At 42.1% G+C, this 24,029-nt stretch overlaps 1 protein-coding gene across 4 annotated transcripts; it reads left to right on the forward strand.

Annotated features, from left to right (window-relative positions):
• The first annotated feature begins 515 nt into the window (after positions 1-515).
• Positions 516-22,306, forward strand: LOC118660483 (glutathione S-transferase A2-like). Of its 4 annotated transcripts, none has more exons than XM_036317955.1 (7): positions 522-693; positions 8,103-8,248; positions 12,040-12,205; positions 15,179-15,285; positions 18,481-18,532; positions 19,360-19,492; positions 21,988-22,306. In XM_036317955.1, the coding sequence occupies exons 4-7, from the start codon at positions 15,199-15,201 to the stop codon at positions 22,289-22,291; spliced, it is 576 nt and encodes a 191-aa protein (XP_036173848.1). In that variant the 5' UTR covers positions 522-693; positions 8,103-8,248; positions 12,040-12,205; positions 15,179-15,198; the 3' UTR covers positions 22,292-22,306. The 4 variants fall into 4 exon arrangements, with proteins under 4 accessions (XP_036173846.1, XP_036173849.1, XP_036173848.1 ...); XM_036317954.1 differs by having other exon boundaries at positions 8,103-8,219; XM_036317956.1 differs by lacking the exon at positions 12,040-12,205 and having other exon boundaries at positions 521-693; positions 8,103-8,219.
• The last annotated feature ends 1,723 nt before the right edge of the window (positions 22,307-24,029 follow it).

Genomic DNA, 24,029 nt, shown 5'->3' on the forward strand with positions numbered 1-24,029 from the left:
AACTGAAAGCTCACTAGATTGTTTTGTAGGTTCATAGTTGCTTTATCTCTGTTTTTATGACATTTTGTTGGCATACTGAGTCCTTGGTGAGTAATAAAACGTACACATGTAACACAGTTCCCAGAGGAAAATATGCTCTGATTTATGTGCTTTAGAATATAGATTCTAGAACCACATTCTTATGAAAACCTGGAACCTATATATTTACTGAACCAGTGCCTCCAGTGTCTGACAGCAGTCAGTCCCTTTAAGGCCCGGGCCCCAGAAGCTGCATTTTTGACTCTAGCAATATTGACTGACCTCCCCACAATGGAATCATTGTTTATCAGCCTAAATGATCCCTAGTTTTGTGCTTATTTATGTTTCCTTTGGCTCAGAACTTGCTTTAGATTGCACTTCCGATAACTGAATCTTTGTCTTGGCCCAGACGCTCCTTTTGTGAAATTCCACCTGGAAAGTCTCTCCTAACATTTCAAACACTCCCCATCTATCACCAGCTTCCCACCACCAAAGGATGAGATTCCTGCAGTTGGGGCCCTGCTTGCACATATAGCTCCTCTCTGTCCATACGAAACTGCACACACATGATGATGATGATGATGATGATGATGATGATGATGAAGAAAAGGACTATTTTGAGTAATTATATGTCACTATTTTACACATATTTCAACCTCACAATAATCTATTCAGGTAAGTATTACTATCTCTATTCTACAGATGAAGAATTAGGCTTTAAGATATTACGAAACTTCCGAAGTTTGCATAATTGGTAAGTGGTTGAGCTGGGTTTTGAACCTAAATTCGAAAGCCCACATTCTTCATGCAAACTACTGTAATTGATGTGATGCAAGGAGTTACTAAACAAACTTAAAGCTTATGCCAGGCTGGGCCATGCCAACGCAGGTTCTGCTAAGCCCTCATTATATTGTCCAGTGTGATCCAATGCAATACTGTGCCACATAACGTACTGCTGTCAACTTAAATGAATAGTGCTGTCAACTTAAATGAATCCTGCTGTCTTTCTTCCTTTCATCCCTCCTTCTCTCCTTCTGCTTTATAGAGGAGGCTCCCTTTTGCTTCATATCTGTTCTCCTAATTTTAATTAATTTAATTTCTTAAGAAATAATATTACATTAAAATCTTAGTATGTGTTTTTTTAAAATTGAATTTATTTAGGGTGAATTGATTAATAAAATTATGTAAGTTTCAGGTGTACAATTGTGTATTGTATTGTGTGTTCACCACTCCAAGTCAAGTCTCCTCCCATCACCATTTATCCCCCCTTTATCCTCTCCTACCTCCCTCCCCTTTCCCTGTAGTAATGACCATTCTGTTGTATGTCTATGAGGTTTTTTTTTGCTTAGTTCCTTCACCTTTTCACCCAGCCCCCAACCACCTCCCCTCTGACAGCTGTCAGTCTGTTCTCTATCTATGAGTCTGTTTCTATTTTGTTTGCTAGTTTATTTTGTTCATTAGATTCCACATATAAGTGAAATCGTATGGTATTTGTCTTTTCTCTGACTGGCATATTTCACTTAGCATAATACTCTCCAGGTCCATCCATGCTGTCACAAAAGGTAAGATTTCCTTCTTTTTATGGCCAAGTAGTATTCCACTGTGTAAATGTACCATTACTTTTTATCCACTCATCTACTGATGGGTGCTTGGGCTGCTTCCAAATCTTGGCTAATGTAAATAATGCTGCAATAAACATAGGGAGGGGGGGCATATATTCTTTTAAATTGGTGTTTTAGGTTTCTTTGGATATATTCCCAGAAATGAAATCACTGGGTCATATGGCAGTTCCATTTTTAATTTTTGAGTAAACTCCTTACTGCTTTCCACAGTGGCTGCATCAATCTGCATTCCCACCAACAGTGCAAGAGGGTTCCCTTTTCTCCATATCCTCGCTAACTTTTGTTGTTTGTTGATTTGTTGATGGTAGCCATTCTGGCAGGTGTGAGGTGATATCTCATTATGGTTTTAATTTGCATTCCTTTGATGATTAGTAATGGTTAGCACCCTTTCATATGTCTCTTGCCCATCTGTATATTCTCTTTGGAGAAGTGTCTATTCAGGTCCTTTGCTTATTATTTTAATTGGATTGTTTACATTTTATAAGTTTTTAAATAAATTTTGGATATTAACCCCTTATCAGATGTATCATTGATGAACATGTTCTCTCATTCAGTGGTTTGTCTTTTTATTTTGTTGATGGTTTCCTTTGCTGTGCAAAACCTTTTACATTTGATGTAATCTCATTTGTTTATTCTTTCCTTTGTTTCCCTTGACCAAGGAGATATATCAGAAAAAATACTGCTATAAGAAATGTTTGAGCTTTTACTCCCTATGTCTTCTTCTAGGATTTCTATGTTTTCAAGTCCGACATTGAAGTCTTTCATCTATGTTGAGTTTATTCTTGTGTATGGTGTAAGAAGTTGGTCTAGTTTCATATTTTTTGCACATATCTGTCTAACTTCCCCAACACCATTATTGAATAGACTGTCTTTATCCATTGCATGTTCTTGCCCCCTTTGTCAATTATTAATTGACCCTAAAGGTGTGAGTTTATTTCTGGGCCCTCTATTCTGTTCCATTGACTTATATGTCTGTTTTTTATGCCAGTGTCATGCTTTTTTATTGCTATAGGTACCAGGTAGCATGATTCCTCCAAATTTGTTCTTCTGTCTCAAGATTGCTATGGCTATTAGGGGTATATTGTGGTTCCATATACATTTTTTCAATATTTGTTTTAGTTATGTGAAATATGCTATTGGTATTTTGATAGGAATTGCATTGAATCTATAGATTTCTTTGGGTAGTTTGGACATTTTAATGTGTTAATTCTTTATAGCCATGAACATGGGATATGTTTCCATTTATTTGTATCTTCAGTATATTATATTTTTTTAAGTACAGTTTTTTACATCAATGGTTAAATTTATTCCTAGGTATTTTATTTTTGTGAGGCAGTTGTAAATGGGATTGTTTTCTTAGCTTCCCTTTCTGATAGTTCATTATTGGTGTATAGAAATGCAACTAATTTCTGGATAGTTATTTTGTATCCTACCACTTTAATGAATTCACTTATCAGTTCTTGTACATTTTTTTGTGAAATCTTTACGGTTCTCTGTATACAGTATAATGTCATATGCAAATAACTCTGAGATCTGTCTCTGCCAAAGAAGTTTTCCTTCTTTTCCAGTTTGAATGCCTTTTATTTCTTATTCTTTTTTGATTGTTGTGGTTAGAACTTCCTGTATTATGTTAAATAAAAGCTGTGAAAGTGGACATCCCTATCTTGTTCCCTATCTTAAGAGGGATGCTTATAGTTTTTGCCCATTAAATACAGATGATGTTGGCTGTGAGTTTGTCATATATGGCCTTTATTAAGTTGAGGTATGTTCCCTCTACTCCCACTTTGCTGAGAGCTTTGATAATAAATGGGTGCTGGATTTTATCAAATGTTTTTTTTCCTGTATCTATTTACATGATAAAGTGATTTTTATTCTTTATTTTCTTAATGGGGTGTATCACATTTATTGATTTGGGGATATTGTACTAACTTGGCATCCCCAGAATAAATCCCACTTGACCACGGTGTATGATCTTTTTAATGTATTGCTGGATCCAGTTTGCAAATATTTTGTTGAGGATTTTAGCATCTATGTTCATCAGGGATATTGGCTTATAATGTTCTTTCTTTGTAGTGTCTTTACCTGGTTTTGGAATTAGGATAATGCTGGCCTCATAAAATAAACTTGGGAGTCCTTCCTCCTCTTGAATTTTTTGGAATAGTTTGAGAAAAATAGGTGTTCATTATCCTATCTAATAAAGACAGAATATGCAAATTAACTGTCACTCCATGACAAAGATGGCGCTGCCCACAACCAATAAGGAGGGAATATGCAAATTGATGTGACAAAGATGGTGGTGGCTGGGATGCTTGCGTCATGGCCATGGCGACAACCCAGGCGTTCCACCCTGCCCCGGCTGCTCTGGGCCTCTGGGCAGGGTGTGTGCACAGGCGTGGAGTGGCTGGGGCTGGACAGGACGCCTGCTATGAGGGGGGGTACGGGGGGTGGAGGGAGCTACAGGAGGGCAGCAGGGCCGGAGCGAAGGCCAAAGGTGGCTCCAGCCAGAGTGAAGGCAAAAGGCAGTAGCCAGAGTGAAGGCCCAGGTGCCGAAGGGAAGCCGGTGCCGGCAGCCAGGGGAAGGAAGGCCTATTCTTGCACAAATCTTCATGCATTGGGCCTCTATTTCTTTGATGGTTTGATAAAATTCTCTTGTGAAACCATCTGGTCCAGGACTTTTGTGTGTTGTGAGTTTTTTTTTTTTTTTTTTTAAAAAATCACTGCTTTAGTTTCATTGGTTGTAATCTGTCTATTGAAATTCTCTGATTCTTCCTAATTCATCTTTGGAAGATTGTATGTTTCTAGGAATTTACCCATTTCTTCCAGATTGTACAATTTGTTGGCTTATAGTTGTTCATAATATTTTATTACAATCCTGTGTATTTGGTGTCAGTTGTTACTTCTCTTTCATTTCTGATTTTATTTATTTGCATCCTCTCTCTTTTTTCTTGATGAGTCTGGTTTAAGGTTTGTCAATCTTGTTTCAGTTTTCAAAGAACCAGCTCCCTTGTGTGGGTTTCGTGGGTCCTCCTGTTGTTACTGAGTGTGTTGGTCCTGAGACCTTTTGGGAGGGACTCTGGTGCAGGCTATTGTCAGACACTGTGTCTGTGACTAGCCTTGGGTGTGGGTGTGTGCAGGAAGGATCAAGCTGTGCACCAAGGCTGGCTTTTATTAGCACTAAGCATGGGAGTAGGTTAGCAAAAATCCCAATAAACTCTGAGATCTGCCTCTGCCTGCCTCTATCTTCAAGCTGCCTGTTAGGCTCAGTCACTAAAAGAGCTTCTGGCAATATTCCAGTTGCATGAGGTATGTTCTCAGTGAGTCACTAGGTAGGGGCGAGTGGTGTTCACCAGATCAACACAGGTTCAGACTTGGTGTCAGTGCTGGGTCTGAGGCCACTCAGTAAATATCCCAGGGTATACCAGTTGATCTGCCACTTGCAGGGTGCTTACATACCTTTGTGGTGGGGCAGGGGTGTCAGGGAGTCACCAGGGTGAGACTAGCAGAGTTTATCAGACCCAAACAGACCAAGATTTGCCTGTGAAGGGAGGCTCTGCACCACTTGGGCCTACAAGGAAAAATTTTCCCCTCCTAGAGCCACACAACTCAAACTGTTCCAGATTCTGCCAGGAGCCTAATCTCAGCAGAGCAGGGTCACAAGGACTCAGGAGAGGGGGAGATGCCAGCCAGGCTTAGCAGAAAGTGTGAGTGAGGAGTAGCTCCTTCCCCAGAGTCACACAACTCAGTCTCTCCCACATTCTGCCAGGCCTTGGCAGGGTGAAGCCATCAGGAATAGGGAACGTGGGGCTGCTGGGAGCCCAAAGAGTGAGGCTAGCGGATTTCCCATGAAGGAGGCACCAGTCAGGTTCAAGGGAAAGCGGGGGGAATGGCCCCTGCCCCAAAGCCACAAAATTCAGTCACTGACACCCCATGAGTCTGCTCAGACCTCTACAGCCCTGCCAGGCAGCTGATTGCTCAGCAGGGTTGAGCTCTGAAGAGTGGGGCAACAGGGAGTCCAGAGGGTGGGGTTATTGCATTCCCCCAGGCTGATGCTGTATGAAGGAGAGTGCTCCACCCAAGAAAGATGACACCTGTGGTATGGGAGGGGGACTCAGCACAGGGACCCTGGCAGCTGTCCCCTCAGCTCTCTCCCCAGAGCCACAAACCCCAGTCTCTCCTTATAGGACTCTAGTCCACCCTACCCTCCCTCCACTGGAGCCCAGGGTGAGTGCCTGCAGAGGAGATTTTGTGGGTTGCCCCTTTAAAAGGGCACCTGTGTTTTTAGGAGACTGCTATCTCTCCCTTGAGGACAGAATCCCCACTGACTTTCACGGCCAAATGTTCTGTGGGTGCCTCTTTCAGGCTCTGGCGCTCTGGACTGAGAGTCTGGTGTGGGGTTTCGACCCCATGCTCCTCAGGGGGAACCTTAGCAATTGAGATATCACTTCAGAACATCAGCTTCCATCTGTGGGAGTGAGGCCAGCCTTTTAAAATTGTCTTGTTAATCCTCACCTGAGGATATTTTTTCCATTGAATTTTTAGAGAAAGGGTGGAAGAGAGTGAAGGAGGGAGGGGGGAGAGACAGAGAAACATCAATGTGAGAAAGACACATTGATTGGTTGCCTCCTGCACGCACCCCAACTGGGAGTGGGGATCAAACCTGCAACCCAGGTACATGCCCTTTGGTACCTGCCAGCCAGGCAGGGGCTAGCCCAGTGGTCAGCAAACTGCGGCTCGGCAAACCACGGCTCACGAGCCACATGCGGCTCTTTGGCCCCTTGAGTGTGGCTCTTCCACAAAATACCGACTTCTGCGCATGGGCCACGAAGTTTCAATCGCACTGTGCGTGTGCGCCCGCACATGGTATTTTGTGGAAGAGCCACACTCAAGGGGTCAAAGAGCCGCATGTGGCTTATGAGCCACGGTTTGCCCACCACGGGGCTAATCTTTTTGCATCTCTGTCCTTCCTGCCAGTCTCAATGTGGCTTCTGCAATTCCTTGACTATAAGGCTTGTCTTCAGCTAGTCCTCAGTTGGTCATTCAGGTTGATAGCTCTATATTTTACTGGTAGTTATAATTCCAGTTTGTTCTGGGTGAAAGGGAGTGTAACATCTATGTACTCCATGGTCACCTTGGATCCTCAATGCCAGAACATGTTACAAGAAAACACACTAACCTACAATCTCGGAACTCCAATGCACATTATTTTTCTTTACCTGTGTTCCTTTCCATTTTTTTCACATACATATACATCTCATATATTTGTAGACATAGTGTAAAAATAATTGAGTTTTCTGATTCTTTTAATTAACTGCCTATCTAAAATATTATATTAAATTTTTCTAAATTTCAAACATAGCCCAGGCTTAATGCACAAAACTTGTGAAAGACAAAATGCAGGTGGCCCCCTCACCACCACCCCTGATTCCATAACACAGAGATAACTGTTGTTAATCATTAAAATGTATGTGGTTTCATATTTTCCCACATGCATCCTGCAATCTAATGGGGTTAAAGGGTGACAATTAGGAAGCACTGTGACAGGGGCAGAAGTGTGATGATTAGAGCCCTTTTGCTATCAGGCCCTGACCTAAGCACTTCACATTTAACCCTCACAACAGACTTATGAGGTAGGCAGTATAGTCTTATTTTGTAGATGGGGAAACTGAAACACGGAGAGAGGAAATCATTCACCCCAAGTCACACGGTATCAGGTTCCAGAGCCATGATTGAACCCAGGCAGACTGACACCAAACCTAGCTCTTACCCAGCCCTGATCTGTGGAACTATGTCAGGGGAAGCTTCCAGCAGCAGCGACACTCCAATTGGCCTACAAGGCGAGGAGGAGGTAGCCAGAAGTGGGGAGGCGGGAGGCAGATGGGAGGAGAAGTGTGGGAACAAACACCTATGAACAAACACCTTCTGTGAAGGAAGAAGAGCAAAGAGGTGGGAAGGAAGTTCTGAAGGTGAGAGTGCCTGGGGTAAGGGAGGAAGCGTGGCTGAAAGGAGGCTGGGCTAGAGTGTGGGATTATGGAGGGCTTTATCTTCTCTGTGCAAGAGTCTGAACTTCACCCCGACAGCAAAAATGGCTAATTCAGCAGTTTTAAAGCAGAAGGTGACAGAGTTAAATGTGCTTCTTAGACCCATTTGAGGGCATTATGTTAAGTGAAACTAGTGACCTGGTACACGAATTCATGCACTTTGAAAGGGAATTAATTAGAAGAAATATTTTAATATCACTATTTGCCAAGTCCTGGGTGCGGATATCCAGCTCCCTCCTCCCTCCTGTCAGAGTCTGGGCCAGCACCCGTGGGGACACAGTGTCAAGTGCCTGCCCACCCGTGCGTGACTCGCAGCACACGCCTGCTGTGCACGCAGCCTCCTGGTAATCGGTAGTTAATGGCGTGGGGGCATCACGGCATGACGGTGTGATGACCATTAACATATTCGCTCTTTATTCTACAGGATAAGTGAGGCAGAAAAAGACAAACACCATAAAATTCATATGTGGAATCTAAAAACAAAACAAAAAAAAACACTGTACAGCTACAAAGAGCAGATTGCTGGTTGCTAGAGGTGGAGGTGAGCAACATGGGCGAAGGGGATCAAAGGTACAAACTTCTAGTTACAAAATAAATAAGTCTGGGATGTCATTATGTACAGTGTGGTGACTATAGTTAACAATAGTGCATATTTGCAAATTGTTAGAGAGTAGATTTTAAAAATTCTCCTCACAAGAAAACACATTTGCAACTATGTGTGGTCATGGATGTTGACTTGACTTATTGTGGTCATCATTTCATAATATATACATATATTGAATCAAGTTGTAATCCAGAAACTAATATAATGCTGAAGGTCAATTATATCTCAAAAAGAAGGAAAAGAAAAACCACTTTGGCTGCCGCTTGGAAGATGAAATACAGCACCACAGGGACCAGGTCTGGACACAGTCTGGTGTGCAGGGTTCTATGGAAATTGCAGGAGAGATGATGGCAGCCCTCACTGAAAGATGGGTTGGTGTGGAGAGAAGCAGCTGGGTTGGAGTGAGAGTGAAGGGGAAATGGGGATTCGCAGGGAGAAAGCGGGTCAGGGATATGACAGGCTTCCACAGCCTGGGCAACGGTGTGGGCCACCAGGGCCAATCTCAGAATGGAAACCCCATTTCTGTTTGTGGTTTTGTGAAGGAAAACCCCTATTCTGTAAAACTACTTTTTGGAATTCTCTGCTATTCTATGGACGGCCTCTTATTCTTACAAAGTAACTTTGCTTCCTAGCCTGCTTGAATAATGGGGGAGATAAACTTAGCTGTCTGACCTTGTAGGCCAGAGACTAGATACACCGAATGCCATGCCAGGGGCATTTTTTAATTGATAGAACTGTGTAGTTTTCAAGGCTGCCGCCAGCAAGCCCACAAAGGGCTGGCTCTTCCATAAAAAGGGAAGTTCTGCTTGTAGCTTTGCTTAGAATTTGGATTCATTTCCCTGAGCCCGCTGCGGTGAATAAAGTGTAACTCCAAACTCTCAGAGCGCTGTTTGGTTCTGGTCCGGTTTTTCGGAAACAGTTTGGTTAATTTGAGTTGCCTGAGGGGCAGCCAGATGGATGTGTCCAGAAGGCAGAGGTACACGGGTCATGTGCCAGGAGAAAGGTCTGGGCAGATCTCCCCCTTCCACCCATCCGACCCAGACACCTGCCCCTGGAGTTCAGCTGCTGATTTCACGGGACCCTTTTGGTCCCCTGGGAGGGAGCTGCCTGCTCTTGGTCTGCTTCGGGGGGAAGGGGTGGGGATGATGTCCCAGGAAGGAGGATGTGAGTTGCCTTCCAAGTTGACAGGAACTTAACCCATGTCATAGCGAGACTGACCTGTATTACAGGATCTTTCCTTCTCCATCTGGGAGACCTCAGGGCTTCCTCTCTCCCAGGTTCATCCAGGAGAAACCAGCTCTGAGCTGGGCACACAGCCCTGCCCCTGCCTCTCCTCCATCCTGAACAGGTTACCTTATTTCAGCTCAGAAGCCACAGGGTTTTGCCCCTGACAGCCCACAGCTCATGTCCAGCATCTTGTTCCTTGGTCCCCTCAAACTCAGCTTCTCAGAAACCAGACTCAAAGTCTGCTCCACAGGCTCCTCCTCCTCCTCTCCGTTTCCTCCCTGGAGCCAGGGCAGCGCTGGCAGCCAAGGTGTCCACACAGCGGCCTTGCCTCTCCTTGCCGCCCCCTGGATGACACAGAGCCATGGCAACACAACTCCCAACTGCCATGCCTGTCTCTCTTCCACTGCCCGAGAGCAGGCCTCATGATTTCTCACCTCCACCACCCCAGTAACCTCCCCAACTGCAGCTTCACTGCCCTCTGGTCTGCTCTCTACTTGCAACCTGAGTGGTTTGTAACCATGCAGAAACTCAATTTCTTTCTTTTTGATTCAAACTGGCTTACCCAGCACCCTGGCTCACCTACCTCTTTCTCCCCTGCATGTCCATTCCCTTAATCATTAAGTCCTTCAAACAATGAGGTTCTGGTCAGAATCAAACCATCTTAGGAACAAAGCCTCTCTGCTGAGCACAGAGACAGAGCGTCAGCCAAACTAGACATGACATCTAGGCCTCAGTTGTGTTTCAACTCCAGACCCAGAAAAGCAGAACCAGCCCACCAACCACACCCTTGTGAAACCAGACAGACCAAAGCCATGGCTGACATCAGGACCAGATGCAATGATAACTACCCCCTACCCTAGCATCGACCAATCATTAGAACCATGACCATGACCACGACCCTAACTCCCTTAGTCATCATGATTAATGACTTCTTCCCCCTCATGATGTGTTCATTAGAAGCCATCAGGAGCTAGGTCTTAGAGCATTTGCTCACCTGTGACTCTGGGCTTGGCGCCATTTCCTCAATTAATAAACCTGCTGCATTTGACTGGGCTTTGATGCACAAAAGCAAATGATCCCCTTTAGTTCAGGAACAGTTTTTCTAAGATGCAAGTCTGAGGATCACCACCTTCTTTACCTCCTTCAGTGACTCCCATGCCTGCAAGGGTGCCTCCTCACATCCCTCCTCACCCTGAGCTCCAGCCCAATTACAGCCTTGGGCATGGAGGGGCCTCTAACCTTCCTCCTGGGCACATTCACTATCCCTGCTTGACCAATCAGGATTGGGGTAGAGGAAACACAAGATATCCTGAAACATCTTTGGGGCAGAAAATATATGGAATTGCCCATAAAGGGAGGAAACTTGTTTTAAAGGACATAGGAGCCAACCTGAAGTATCTCCCAAAGGTCAAAGCTGGAACAATAAAATGTGCTCTGTGTAGAAGGAATGAGGAAAATCACCATTTTGGATTGGAGGAGACTATGGCAACTAATCGGTGTGAAATCCTGGACTGGAAAAAAGACACTGGTCGAAAAATTGACGAAACCCATGTAAAATCTGGAGTTTGGTTAATAGTATTGTATCAATGTCAGATTCCTGGTTTGATCATTTTACTATGGTTATGTATGATATTCATATTAGACAAAACTGCGGGAAGGGTATTTGGGAACTCTGCACCACTTTTGCAATTTTTCTGTAACATAAATAATTTCACTAAAGTTTAAAAGATATATTTTAAATTATTTATTGATGCAATACAATGGGATTTGCTTCAAAACAATGCTTACAATTATTGTGGTAATGTGATAGGTACATTAAGGCCCATTATACTCTTCTTTCTGCATTCATATCTGTTAGAAATCTTTCATTAGAAAAAGATACATTATACGTATTTATATGTATTTATTTTTACTTATGATGTGTCTTCCATGTGGTGCCAGGCACTATAGTCAGTCATGGGCCCTTGGCAGCTCACAGTAAATGGGGGTGGAGGGTGGGGAAAGACACACAGATATTAAACAGATAAGGTCATAACTACTTGACAGAGGAAGCACAGGATGCCTGAGAGTAGGGACAAGAGAGCGTTCCAATCAAAAGAAGCAGCACATGCAAGGGTCCTGAGGCTAGAGGAAATGCTGAAGTGTAGACTCTAAGGAAAGGGTCTACACAAGGCCCAGGTAAGGCAGCTGAGTTCCTCCTGTCCACTGCTAGATAACTCAGACGGATTCTTTTGGCCTAAGAGATTTTGGGTTGCAACAGTATTCATCATTCAGTCCTTGTTATGAATTTAGGTTGCTATCTCTTCTCTTTCTTATCCTCTTTTCTGACACTACCCTCCTGTGACACATTTTCCCATAAGATTTTTTCATCTTTCAACTGCTGCTTATGAAATCCTACATAAGCAGCAGTGTTAATAGAAGCCTGGTTCCCATGGACCTATTGGGCAACCAAATACACCTGAAATCCCTTCTTTGTGCATTTATGGATAATCTTGAAATGAAACATTGTTGAGCTGTCCTTTGCTTTCAGGTCTCGTATTGAGCTCTGTGGAGGCTGGAGGCTGTGGGAGTGACTGCTCCTTATTGGACCCCACCCTCTTAGGAGGGAGAGGGTTGTGAAAATATTTAAGCATCTAACACAGATATTAGGCAGTGACCTTGAGGAGCTGAGCTGAGAGACAGCGTGAACATAATAGGTTAGTACTGACCTTACACATCTCTATAAATTCTCTTGTGTCCATTTCACTTGGAAATTTTTTTAGAATGTGTTATTTTATGTGGGTACTCTATGTTCTTATTGTGCCTTCTTTGTGTCTTCAGGAGACAATTCAAGCATTATTTATTAGATCCTCAAGGCCAGGTCTTTAAAGGAAAATAATAATCAAGAATTTTGAAAATGAAGGCAGAGAATTTGATAATATGGGAAAAGTAAGAGTGTTATTATTACCGGTAATGTGAAAATACAACTATTCTAGTTCCAGGGAGAGCATGTGAGCTTACACTAAAATCGCTTCGCCATTATGAATGATGCATTAGTGTGTTCATACAGTAGACAACACACACTGGTACTGAATTTAAATGTGGCAGGGACACACATTGAGCAACGGGAAGGAAATATAGGACAATGGTTTTGTGCCTCTTGAACTGACACCTCCTGTTGGGAAACCAATTGGCAGCAATGCCTGCCAGTCAGAATCTGAACCTACTCCTCCATAGGTGAATTCTTATATTAGTTTGTTGTTTATATGAGTTACTTTGTGATTAAACACTTATCTTTCTTTCCCCTCTATCTCTTCCTGCTCCTTCTCTTCCTCCTCACCGCCCACCCCAACGCTCTTTCTTCCTCTCATCCTCCTTCTCCTCCCCTTCCTTCTTAATGCTTTTGGACCAAAGAGTAGGAAGGGTTTCTTATAAAGAAAAGACTCAAACTGGCTAGTGAATCTAAATGTATTGGGACTTTAGAATAGGATTCAAGTGCCTCTGGGTTTACGTCTTAGACAAACTTAAGCTTCTCTTGATCTGTGAGGTTCCCAGTCTGACAGAGGATTTGCAAATTCCTTCTATTTGCCCAGTTAAATATTCCTCTGGGCTACCTTGCCAAAGCTTTTTGGCATAACCATTGTGTTTCTATTATGTGGAAAGTTCTACTGCTTTGATAGTTCCATTTAAATAGCACAATGTTGTGTTTTATAATCAGGATTGGTTACTTCATTACCATGATCCCAGCTTATAATTTAATCACTCCATAGTTCTATATTGTAAATGGCAAGGCTTATGAGGGAAATCCTAACAAAACAAACAAACAAACAAACAAAAAAAGGAATGGTTTTTGAGAAATCTGCCCATGCCATGTCACATGGAGAGTGTACTGAACTTTGAGCAAACGGCCTGTTGAACAATGAACTGTGCTCAACACACTGTGTACTACGACTACTTCTCGGGAAACTCACTTATTTAGTGGGCAACAAAGAAACTGATTTCTGCAGGCTGTGAAAATTCGGTAATATATTAGTAGGATAATACGGAGAAACTAGTCTGAATGTCAGGAGAATTGGGTCTAATTTAGACTTTATCATTAACTAGCTAGCTGGCAAATCATACCCTCTCTATGGTGTGTAGCAATGAGCACAAAGATTTGACCCTCTTGGTTTGCATGATTTTGTGAGGTTTTCTGTCCAGTGAATAGTGAACCATTTTCAGAGGTCACCTCTGGCCGCTTTTGGGAAGAGCAAATCTTTGCTTTTTAATGACTCCTGTGCCTTTGTACTCACAGCCCTGCTAAAAACCTGCCCAAGACCTTTGCTGGAATTTCCCAGTCATTATGTGAGGAGCTCTCTTTGGCTCCTCCCACCTGGGTGCTGCTGTCCCAGCTTGGAACAGAGCAGTGGTGCTCAGCCAGAGGTGATTTTGCCCCTGATTTTATTTTGGGTTGTCATGATGGGAGAGAGGGACAGGGCACTATGCTACTGGCATCTGGAGGGTAGAGGTCAGGGATGCTGCTATAGTAAATATCCTCCAATGCACAGGACTGCCCCCCACAGCAAAGAATTATCCAGCCCCAAATGTCAGTGGTGCAGAGAAACCTTAAAAAGGGCCAATAACAGCTGTCAGACTTCTTTCGCTGACCCCAGACTAATGAATTTCTTACCTTTTACAACAAACCAGAGCGTACAATCACATATGCACACTCATACACTGTGTAAGTGTAACTAAACTTAAAATTTTATTTAGTATGTATGTAGTTAGACTTACTACATATGGCACACTGATATTTCCTATTATATTTTAAATCGAAAATGCTAGTCAGAACCCACTGTTCTGATTTCACAGCACACCGAGGGATCACAATCCATAGTTTACAAAATACTCTTTTGGAGAACCTCCAAGACTTTGGTGTCCAATATAATTAGGTAAATATTTCTTAAGTGTGTTCAAATGATAGGTTTACCACTTATTTTAGGCCAGTTACTTAACCTCTATAGCCATCAGAACCCCCAACTATAAACTTAGAATAACAACAAGATCTACCTCAAGTCATTTATACCAAGATTAAGTAAGGATAAAAATTAGAAAGTGTCCATTATGTGATATACACTAAACATGTTAGTTCCTTTCCATGTACTATACAGGTAATGCACTAACATCCATTTTCTAAATGAAAAATAAAATTCATCCAGCAGTGAAAAATATAGAATTGCAATAGGAAAGAGGAATGAACCTCTTCCTGAGCGGAGAGAACTTAGAAGGTTTTGGTGACTATCAGGCCAGGACTAAGCCCCACTTCATGCATTTGAACAAGAGCAGCACGACAGCCAAAGAGCAGAGGACTAACTCTGGTCCGAGGACCTTGTCCTCTTCCCTGTTGTAAGTTCTCTGGTTCAAGGCCCCTCACTGGCTTGCTTCTCCTGTGTGGGATCCAGGCTGCTCTGTTTATATCCTCAGAGTGAGGACAAATGGCAACCTGAGACTTACTTGGTGCAATTTGACACCAATGGCCACTATTGGGTGAGAATATGGGCAAAGGAAGACCTCATGGGACTCCACCAATTCCACCATTAAGAAAGCAGATACTTCACCCTTCTGTTCAAATGTACACCATAAAATACAGTTTGCTTCTATGGTTTCATTCATTCATGCATGCATTCATTCATGCATTCACTCATGTTTAGAGAAACCAGGAGGCTGCGACATGGCTGGGAAGCCCAAGCTTCACTACATGAATGGACGACTTCGAATGGAGCCCATCCGGTGGCTCCTGGCTGCAGCTGGAGTCGAGGTGGGTTGTGAGTTCTGTCATCTTAAGTTGAATCCAAAATTGACTGTGGTGAAGTACTTTCTCACGTCAGCTAGGAGACTTTCATACTAGATGGCCTGTGAATGGTTTTGCCTTAAATAAAAATACTATGCATATTAGGAAAGAATTGGACTATTTGACCAATAAAATTTTTAAAAATCCAGCAATTGTCAGAGTACAGGGAAAATTGAAAGGACATTTTAAAGGAAATAAAAGAAACAGCCACTAAACATAACTTATGGACCTTGTTTTGATTTTAATAAACAGTAAAATATTTATGACACATATACAACTATTGATTGAATATTAGAGGATATTAAAAATCATTGTTAATTTTTTAGTTATGTGTGATATTGTGGTTATTTTAATAATAAATCTAATATTTTAGGAATATAAATAAAAGAGTTAAGTATTAAATGATACAGTATATGGGGTTGTTTCAAATTCTCACAAGCTAGGGAGAGTGGGTGGGCATCTAGGTGACACAAGATTGGCTTGTGTGATAATGATTGTAGCTGGGTAATGGATACAACGAGTATATTTGTACTTTCATTTTGTACATGCTAGAAATTTTTATAATAAAAGGATAAAAATGATAATATTAGAATGTAATGTAATTAAAATTAAGATATAACCACAAAAGTGGAGAGGAGCAGATTATAACAAGCTGCCTGTTAAAGATTTAAGGCATGCACTCAGCCATAATTGTGTTGAGCACCTTGAAGTGGCAGGTTCTGTGCTTGGTTCTGGGGATACACGGATGAACCAGACAGACAAGGTCCCTGCCCTCAGGAAGCTTACATTCCAGTCAGGATGCAGACAAGTGAATAGGTGATTAAAAGGAGGCATGGGGGCGCATCTAGGAGGACATCCAAGCATTTACAGCAAGCATGTCAAACCCACATGTGGCCCACAACGAATATTTTTGCACCCCAGTCAAGATAACGGTATATAAGAAACGTTTTAATAAAAATTTCATAACCTAGTTTTTACAAAATCCTGTTATATATAATTATTAATAACCAACTACAATGTTCGCTAATGACTGATTACTATAATCATGTTGCATTCATTTCCCTTACCTGCCTTATGTGCAGGGGCACCATTTCTCTCCACTAATACTAGCAGCAAATATTCTAGCAGCCAATTGCCACATCATTAGTCTGGTACTGACTTGTTTGGTGTGCGCAACAGGAAATATCTCGCTTTCGGAGAACAAGAAAAATAAGTTTATTTGCTTTACGCTTATTAATTTGTGCAGTTATTCAGTGTCTGGTAAGTTAATGTTCAAGAAAAAATATTAATTTTCCTTAAAATGTTCTATTATTATTTTATGTTAATGATGAGTCTTTTATTTCAGCCCTTTGTATTCAGCATGTCTCTATGGAAATAAACCTACGTTTCTATGAAAATGGAAGCTTTTGTTTTTTTGTGACCCACATAAACTTAAACCTTGTTTATTTGACCCGAGTTAGCCTTTGAGTTTGACATGCTTGATTTACAGTGTCAATATGCCAGGTTCTGCATGGAAAATTGGTAGGTTTCCCTGGCATCTGTTGAGCTCTGCCCTCTGGAGGTGGCAATGAGAAAAACACTTTTCTCTCAGTCCACATCAGAGTGAGTCAGCAGCTCTGAGGGTTTTCAGGAGAGGGAGGCATGGATGAACTCAGGAAATTTTGTCCCACAAATCAGAACAGTAAAGGAGGGTTTCAGGTGAGGTGAGACAGGAGCTTTACTGTGTTCCCTTCAGCCTCATAACAACATGTTTACCTGATCCAGGATTATACTTTCTTCATTGGTTCATGAAGACATGGGGACTTGAGCCTGACTCTTTCTTAATTTCATATGTGAGGAAGTACACAAAAAATACAAATAGTGCCATGCAGCTTTTTTTTCTCTCTCCATGAACCCACCCCGACTTCAGCTCTGGGGTTCAGGGGTGTGTTCAGAGCCTGTGGGCAGGATGAGTTCAGCACAGGAGGGTGACTAGGAGGTGATGTTGAGAACATCTCAGGCTTCCTCTACTCCATCCCAGCTTTACTGAAGAGGGTGTGGGGTAAGGATCTTGGTCAGCATTCCTGGGTTCTGTGCTCCCAAAGGTTGATCTTTACAATCATTTTCACCTCCGTTAGCCTCACAAGCAACATCACACCAGCCAATGCCAATGCCACCCTACCTTGGCCACCCTCCCTTCATGACCATCCTCCATCCTTTATGTTTGTCTTGCACTGGAAGCTTTATAAATCCCTGCACACATAACTCACTATCTATCAGGTCTTCCCCTATGGAATTATGTAGATCCACAATAGACTGTTCCACTGATCAAGCTAAAGATCAAAACTTTTATTATAAAATACTCCTTTTAAACTATAAAATGAAATGAAATGAGGTAATTGTCACCTTGGTGACAGCATCTTAGATGGTTATGGGCCCGTGGATATTCCACACTGGTAGACACACAATTTCCTGGCCTGTCTCATATGGAGAGAAAGGCTTTCCTGAGATATCAAAACTCCATAACTACAAGAACTTCCCAGTCCCTTCCCTGTGATAACACTCCCCTCCCAAATCATGGCCTGACCATTGACAGATGTAAAAGCAGATGGAGGTGAAAGGAACCTCCAAGTGTGAGCAGTTAAGTGCTGCAAGCCATGCTCTGTCCTCTTTTTAAAATATATTCATTGTTGAAAGTATTACAGATGTTTTCTTCTATTCCCCCTCTAGCCCCCACCCATAACATGCTCCACCCTGTTCCTGCCCACTCCCTAGGCCTTCCCTGCATTATTGTTTGTCCATGGGCTAAGCATATATAAATTCTTTGGTCAAACTCTTCCAGCCCCCCACACCCGCCACATCCCTCTGAAATACATCCTTCTATTGCATGTTTCAGTGTCTCTGGATCTGTTTTGTTCATCAACTTACTTTGTTCATTAGATTCGACACAATCATGTGATACTTGTCTTTCTCTGACTGGCTTACTTTGCTTCATGTTCTGTTCTTGATGGCTCTAATCTGAATTTCCAAATGGCATCACTGTACTCCTTGTGTACCATGCCAAACTCAGGAATATTACCTCCTCCATATGATGTACCAGATAGGTCATTTAAGGTTAAAAGTTCTGTAATGCTCAAAGTTCTGTAATGAATCACAGAACTCCTTTACTCTTTCTGATTCTAGTTTGAAGAGCAATTTTTGGAAAGTCCAGAAGACTTGGAAAAATTAAGAAATGGTAAGACAATGTATCTAAATTCCTCTGATGAGGGAATAAATGCAATAGTGAGGTTTGAACACCAGGCAATGTCTATGAGTGTGCATGGTGGGAGATGGAGGGTGGGTGAAAGAGGAAGAAAAGTAGTTCAAGTATAAGGGTGGGGCCCCTTGAGTAGGTCTCACCACTCACTCAGGGCTAGGAAGGCTAGAACTCAGAATATTCACCAGGGATTCATCCCTTGTGACCTGGAATGCCCACTCCTTGCTTCTTCTCCTTTCTGCACCCGCTGTGAGGAGCTGTGTCCGCTCAGGACCCCACCTATCCTCCGACACTCAAACACATGCATCAGGGTGAAGAGAGTAGAAATAGGCCCAGCAGTAGCTTTGAATTATCTCTATGGTTTGTTGCGAGGTAATGCCCTAGCAATATTGCAGATGTTGAAGTCAGGGAAAGAGATCCCTACGTTAAAATCTCTCTCAAAACCTGCTTTAAATGCCATGAGCACCACAAGAGTTACTGTGGGAACTTCCCATTTGAAATACCATCGGGCTGGCAGCCTGCTGCAGCCTCTCTCCAGCTTCTTTTAAAAATATCCACAAAGATAAATCAATCGCAAAAAATACAGGTAGCTACCATGTATCTGATGGAAATAAAAAGGTCAATAAATAAAATAGTGAGTTAAAAAATAAAAAGCAGACTGATAAGAAAAAGGACTGTAAAAAACTAAGAACAAAATGCCATTTTGTTAAAGTATTACCTGATAATTTCAACAAACTTGTTTTCATCTCAAAAGACTGTGATCCATTAGACATTTCACTCTACTTTTTCTTTTCTTTTTTCAAAAGATGGGTCTTTGATGTTCCAGCAAGTGCCCATGGTGGAAATCGACGGGATGAAGCTGGCACAGACCAGAGCCATTCTCAATTACATTGCTGCCAAATACAACCTCTACGGGACAGACATAAAGGAGAGAGCCCTGTAGGTATTTTTTCTGTGTTTTTCATCAACAATTAATAACAATTTAGATTCTTCCTTGAATGATCAGGATTGTGTCACGGGATCATGACCAACAGCAGCATGAGCCTTTGAGGTACAGACTGAGGCCCAGTCCAACAGGGAGCATGAGGAGGAGGGATTCCACTTGAAGCGGAATCAAACAGTGGGATTAGAAAGGAAGACTCAGTCCACAGAGGTAGCACAGGGAGTGACAGACTTTTCCAAACACCGGTGAACCATGAAGCCAGGAAGATGGTGGAGTCATGACTCCAGGTGCTCAGGCCTTTAAAGAAAAGACTGGGGAGGAAAGGACACAAAGGGGCTCATTCTCAAGTTCCAGAAATTGCAGGCACAGTTACCAGGAGTCTAACTCACCAGCCCGTTGTATGGACTGAACTCGACAAGGGTTAGCAGAGGCAGGTTTTCAAGAGGCCCGGTTTACTTAGAACATTTTTTTTTTTTTTTTTAATGAAGCAGCCAGATTTATTCAAGGCAGCTACATCTGGGAGGGGTGGGGGTGTTCTCCTTCTTTTTGAGAGGGAACCACATGATTGAAACTAAAACTTGTAAGGAACTGGTAGCACTTACTTAAAATGTTGAACATAGACTTATCCTATGTCAGCACCTCCACCTCTAGGTATGTTCCCAAGATAATAAACACTACATCCACACTAAACCTTGTACTGTGGCTTCATAGACCTCCTTGGGAGCCCTCAGGGGAAATCTGAAACTGGCTCCCGTCTGTGAAGGGCAGGGAGAGACTGAAGAAAAAGGCCTGCAGTCCTTATTGGTAGGTGGCAGGTTTAATAAACAAGGAAATTTGTTCATGACCACAAGTCGAGTAGTTTTCTGAATCCACCTTCCAGGATCTTAAAAGGTTATATAGAGGCCTTAACTGGGTTACATACCAAGTCCAGATGGTCTTATCACCACATTCCTATCCCAAGGCTGTGTCCTGGGGAAGGCATGTGGAGAGCCCATTCCAAGCACAGGGGAGGGATTGGGGAGCCTCCAATTGCCCAGGTGCAGCTTGTGGGTGAAATGACATTCACTCTTCTTGATGACCTTCCCCAACATTCACACAAATGTTCATAGCAGCGTGGCTCACAATATTTAAAAAGTGGAGACAATAGAAATGTCCATCAACTGGTGAATGAATGAACAGAGTGCAATATTTACACAATGAAATGTAATTTAGCCATAGAGAGGACAAAATTCTAATGTAGGTGACAACATGAATGAACTTTAAAAATAGTATACAAAATGAAAGAAACCACATACAAAAGCCCATATATAAAATCATTCCATTCATATGAAATGTCCAAACATTCAAATCCATATAAGCAGAAAGTACTTGTGTGATCTCCTGGGGAAGGAGTTTTGGGGAAATAGGAAGTGACAGTCAAGAGCACAGAATTTCTTTTGGGCATGATAGGAAATGTCCTGGAATGAGAGAATGTGATGATGATTTCAGAATGTACTAAAAACTACAGAATAGTACACTTTACATAAAGGGTGATATTTATGGTATGTAAATATAGTATTTCAATAAAGCTGGTATATTTATAAGTATTGTAGAAAACCCAGTTTAGAACAAAAGAAAAAAACTCCTCTATAATATGCACTGGTTGGAACTATATAAAGGATCGCACCCATTCAGGGATGTTTCAGGTAGAGTCTTGAGCAGTGCAAACATGGCCAAAATTTATAAACAGCACATGGAGAAGGTTGGGAACTGTGTTCCATGGGCACTCATTGGAAGAACTGCTACTATTGGGCATATTTATGGGCCTGGGTGGTGTAACAGGATGAGAGAGGGAGAGGGACATGACTGAGGTGTCTGTGCCAGGGACACTCTGCAGATTCCTCAGGTGGCAGGCCTTTAGCCTTATGGATCACAAGCAGTTTGTGCCCAGAACCAACCACAGCAGAGATGGCAAACCCTAGGTAGCATCTCAGTGGGTACTTGCAATGACTCCAGCAATTTCTCCATGCCTGTGACTCTGGACACCTCACTGATGTTCTCTGTCAGTATATTTGGTCATGGGCATAACAGAAATTTTAAACGTAGATATCCACCTTGATATGAAATGTTAAATTTTGGTGAATATCACAGCTGAATGACTGGCATATAAAAATGCACTCAGCCCTAGCTGTTTTTGCTCAGTGGATAGAGCATCAGCCTGCAGACAGAAGGGTCCTGGGTTCGATTGGGGTCAAAGGCACATGCCCTGGTTGTGCGCTTGATCGCCAGTGGCGGGCATATAGGAGGCAGCGATCAATTATTCTCTTTCATCATTGATGTTTCTCTCCCTCTCCCTTCCTCTCTGAAATCAATAAAGAAATATATTTTTAAAAAATGCACCCAATGGAGGTGAATCACTTTGCCACCTCCCAATAACCCATTCTCTTAGATTTTTAAACTATAACATGTAAGACAGGTGACAGTTGACAATTGGGTCATTTTTGTCTTTCAGGATTGATATGTATTCAGAAGGTATTGCAGATTTGTATGAAATGATCCTGCGTTTCCCACTATTCCCACCTGATGAACAAGATGCCAAGATGACCCAGATCAGAGAGAGAACAACAAATCGTTATTTCCCAGCCTTTGAAAAGGTAAGTGGGCTGTTCAGTGTTTGGGGAACTGAGACTAGAGGACATAGAGAAATGGTGCCTGGGAAGTCCTGGGGATTTGACCTTCACTTCCAATGGGCCCTCCTGACTACTGATGGAGCACCCTGGCTCTCCAGGGATGTTATCAAAATCAGCTGTGGGTAGGACCTGTACCGGTTATACCCAAGTTATAATCTGTCAGCAAAAGCTCAGTTTACTAGGACCCGATTTAGAATTCTCTGTCTGATGGCATTTCATGGCCACAGTTAGAGCCGCACTGGCGATTGGAGTAGGTCCTGCAGAGCTCCATGCAGGGGCTTTTCATCCAAGAGGAGCGCGAGGGAAGCGACTCAACGGAAAATATGCTGACAACAGGCAACATGACCCCAACTGCCCACCAGGAGGATATGGCAGTGTTTCTGGGATGGATGTCGTATCTAAACAGAGAGAAAGGCAGTGGGATGGAGAGGAAGAAACAGATAAAAAGATGTTAAGGAATAAATAATCTACACATTTTGTGAGCATGGCTCTCAAACTTTTGAGGAAAGTCATGCAAAACTAAGGAATAAAGTTCCATCAATATACATAATACATAACATTATTTAATGCTTCTCTTTGAAGGTAAAAGGAGAGTATTTCAGATTAAAACACCCTGGAATCATACTGAATAAAATCATGAGCAACAACAAAAATATTGTAAGGGATACAGGAGGCTTACATAGAAGTAAAAAGATTAACACTGAGGAACTTATTTTTATTAAGTATTAAATCATTCATTCATTCAACAAATATTAATTTGTTGCTTGTGTGTGAGGTTCTATTCAAAGTGAAAAGAATTTGGTATTAATCAGAACATACTAGTACATTCTACTGGTCCTTGTGGTGCCAAGAGTTTAGGCACATTTCACATGATGAAAACCTAAATAGATATTGCAATTTAGGTGTATCTATACTTTGAAAATGAAGAGTTCCATGATCACATGAATAAAGAGCCCCATGATCCCATGAAAATAAAGAGTCCTATGATCACATGAATGCAAAATGCATATAACAAGAGAGCATTTGATATTTTATTGTAGTCATTAAGTACTTATCCATTCGTATCTATCTATCTAGTCTGAAAGCGTATTTGCCAAAATGTTATCTTTAGTGAGTGTTCCACATGTGCTTTTTCCTCTATGATTTCCACATTGCTGCAATGATTTTAATAAGCATCACATATTTCTCCAATATTTAATTATAAAAAACTGAAACAGAAAAGTTGAAAGAGATGTACAATAAACTCATATATACTGATTAAAAATTAACATTTTATAATTATGTTTGCTTAATCATATATCTCCCCATCCCTCTCTGCTGTAATCAAACATTATTTTTTAAAATATATTTTTATTGATTTTTTAGGGAGAGGAAGGGAGAGAGATAGAGAGTTAGAAAAATCGATGAGAGAGAAACATCGATCAGCTGCCTCCTGCACACCCCCTACTGCGGGTGTGCCCGCAACCAAGGTACATGCCCTTGACTGGAATCGAACCTGGGACCCTTCAGTCCCCAGGCCGATGCTCTATCCACTGAGCCAAACCAGTTAGGGCCAAACATTATTTTTTGATGCATTTAAAAGTAAGTTACAGACAACTGCAGTCATCCATCGGCAGTTCACATGTGAATTGTAACAAATTCTTCTTATGTTATTGAGAGGCACAGGTGGCTTAGGCGTAAGAGACAATGTTGTAGGAGAAATGGTGAGTTCAAATTGTTCCAGGATTATTTCAGATCCTACATAGGTAGACCAGGAAATGTGACCAGCAGACAAGAGGAGAAATATAGACTCTGAAATAGTGTTCTCAGGATTGAGGAAGGATGTCATGAAGATGGAATCTTTGCCCGAAGGAGAGAGAGAGAA

This window comes from Myotis myotis, unplaced genomic scaffold (assembly GCF_014108235.1).
Source record: "Myotis myotis isolate mMyoMyo1 unplaced genomic scaffold, mMyoMyo1.p scaffold_m19_p_7, whole genome shotgun sequence".
NCBI classification, from domain to species: Eukaryota; Metazoa; Chordata; class Mammalia; order Chiroptera; family Vespertilionidae; genus Myotis; species Myotis myotis.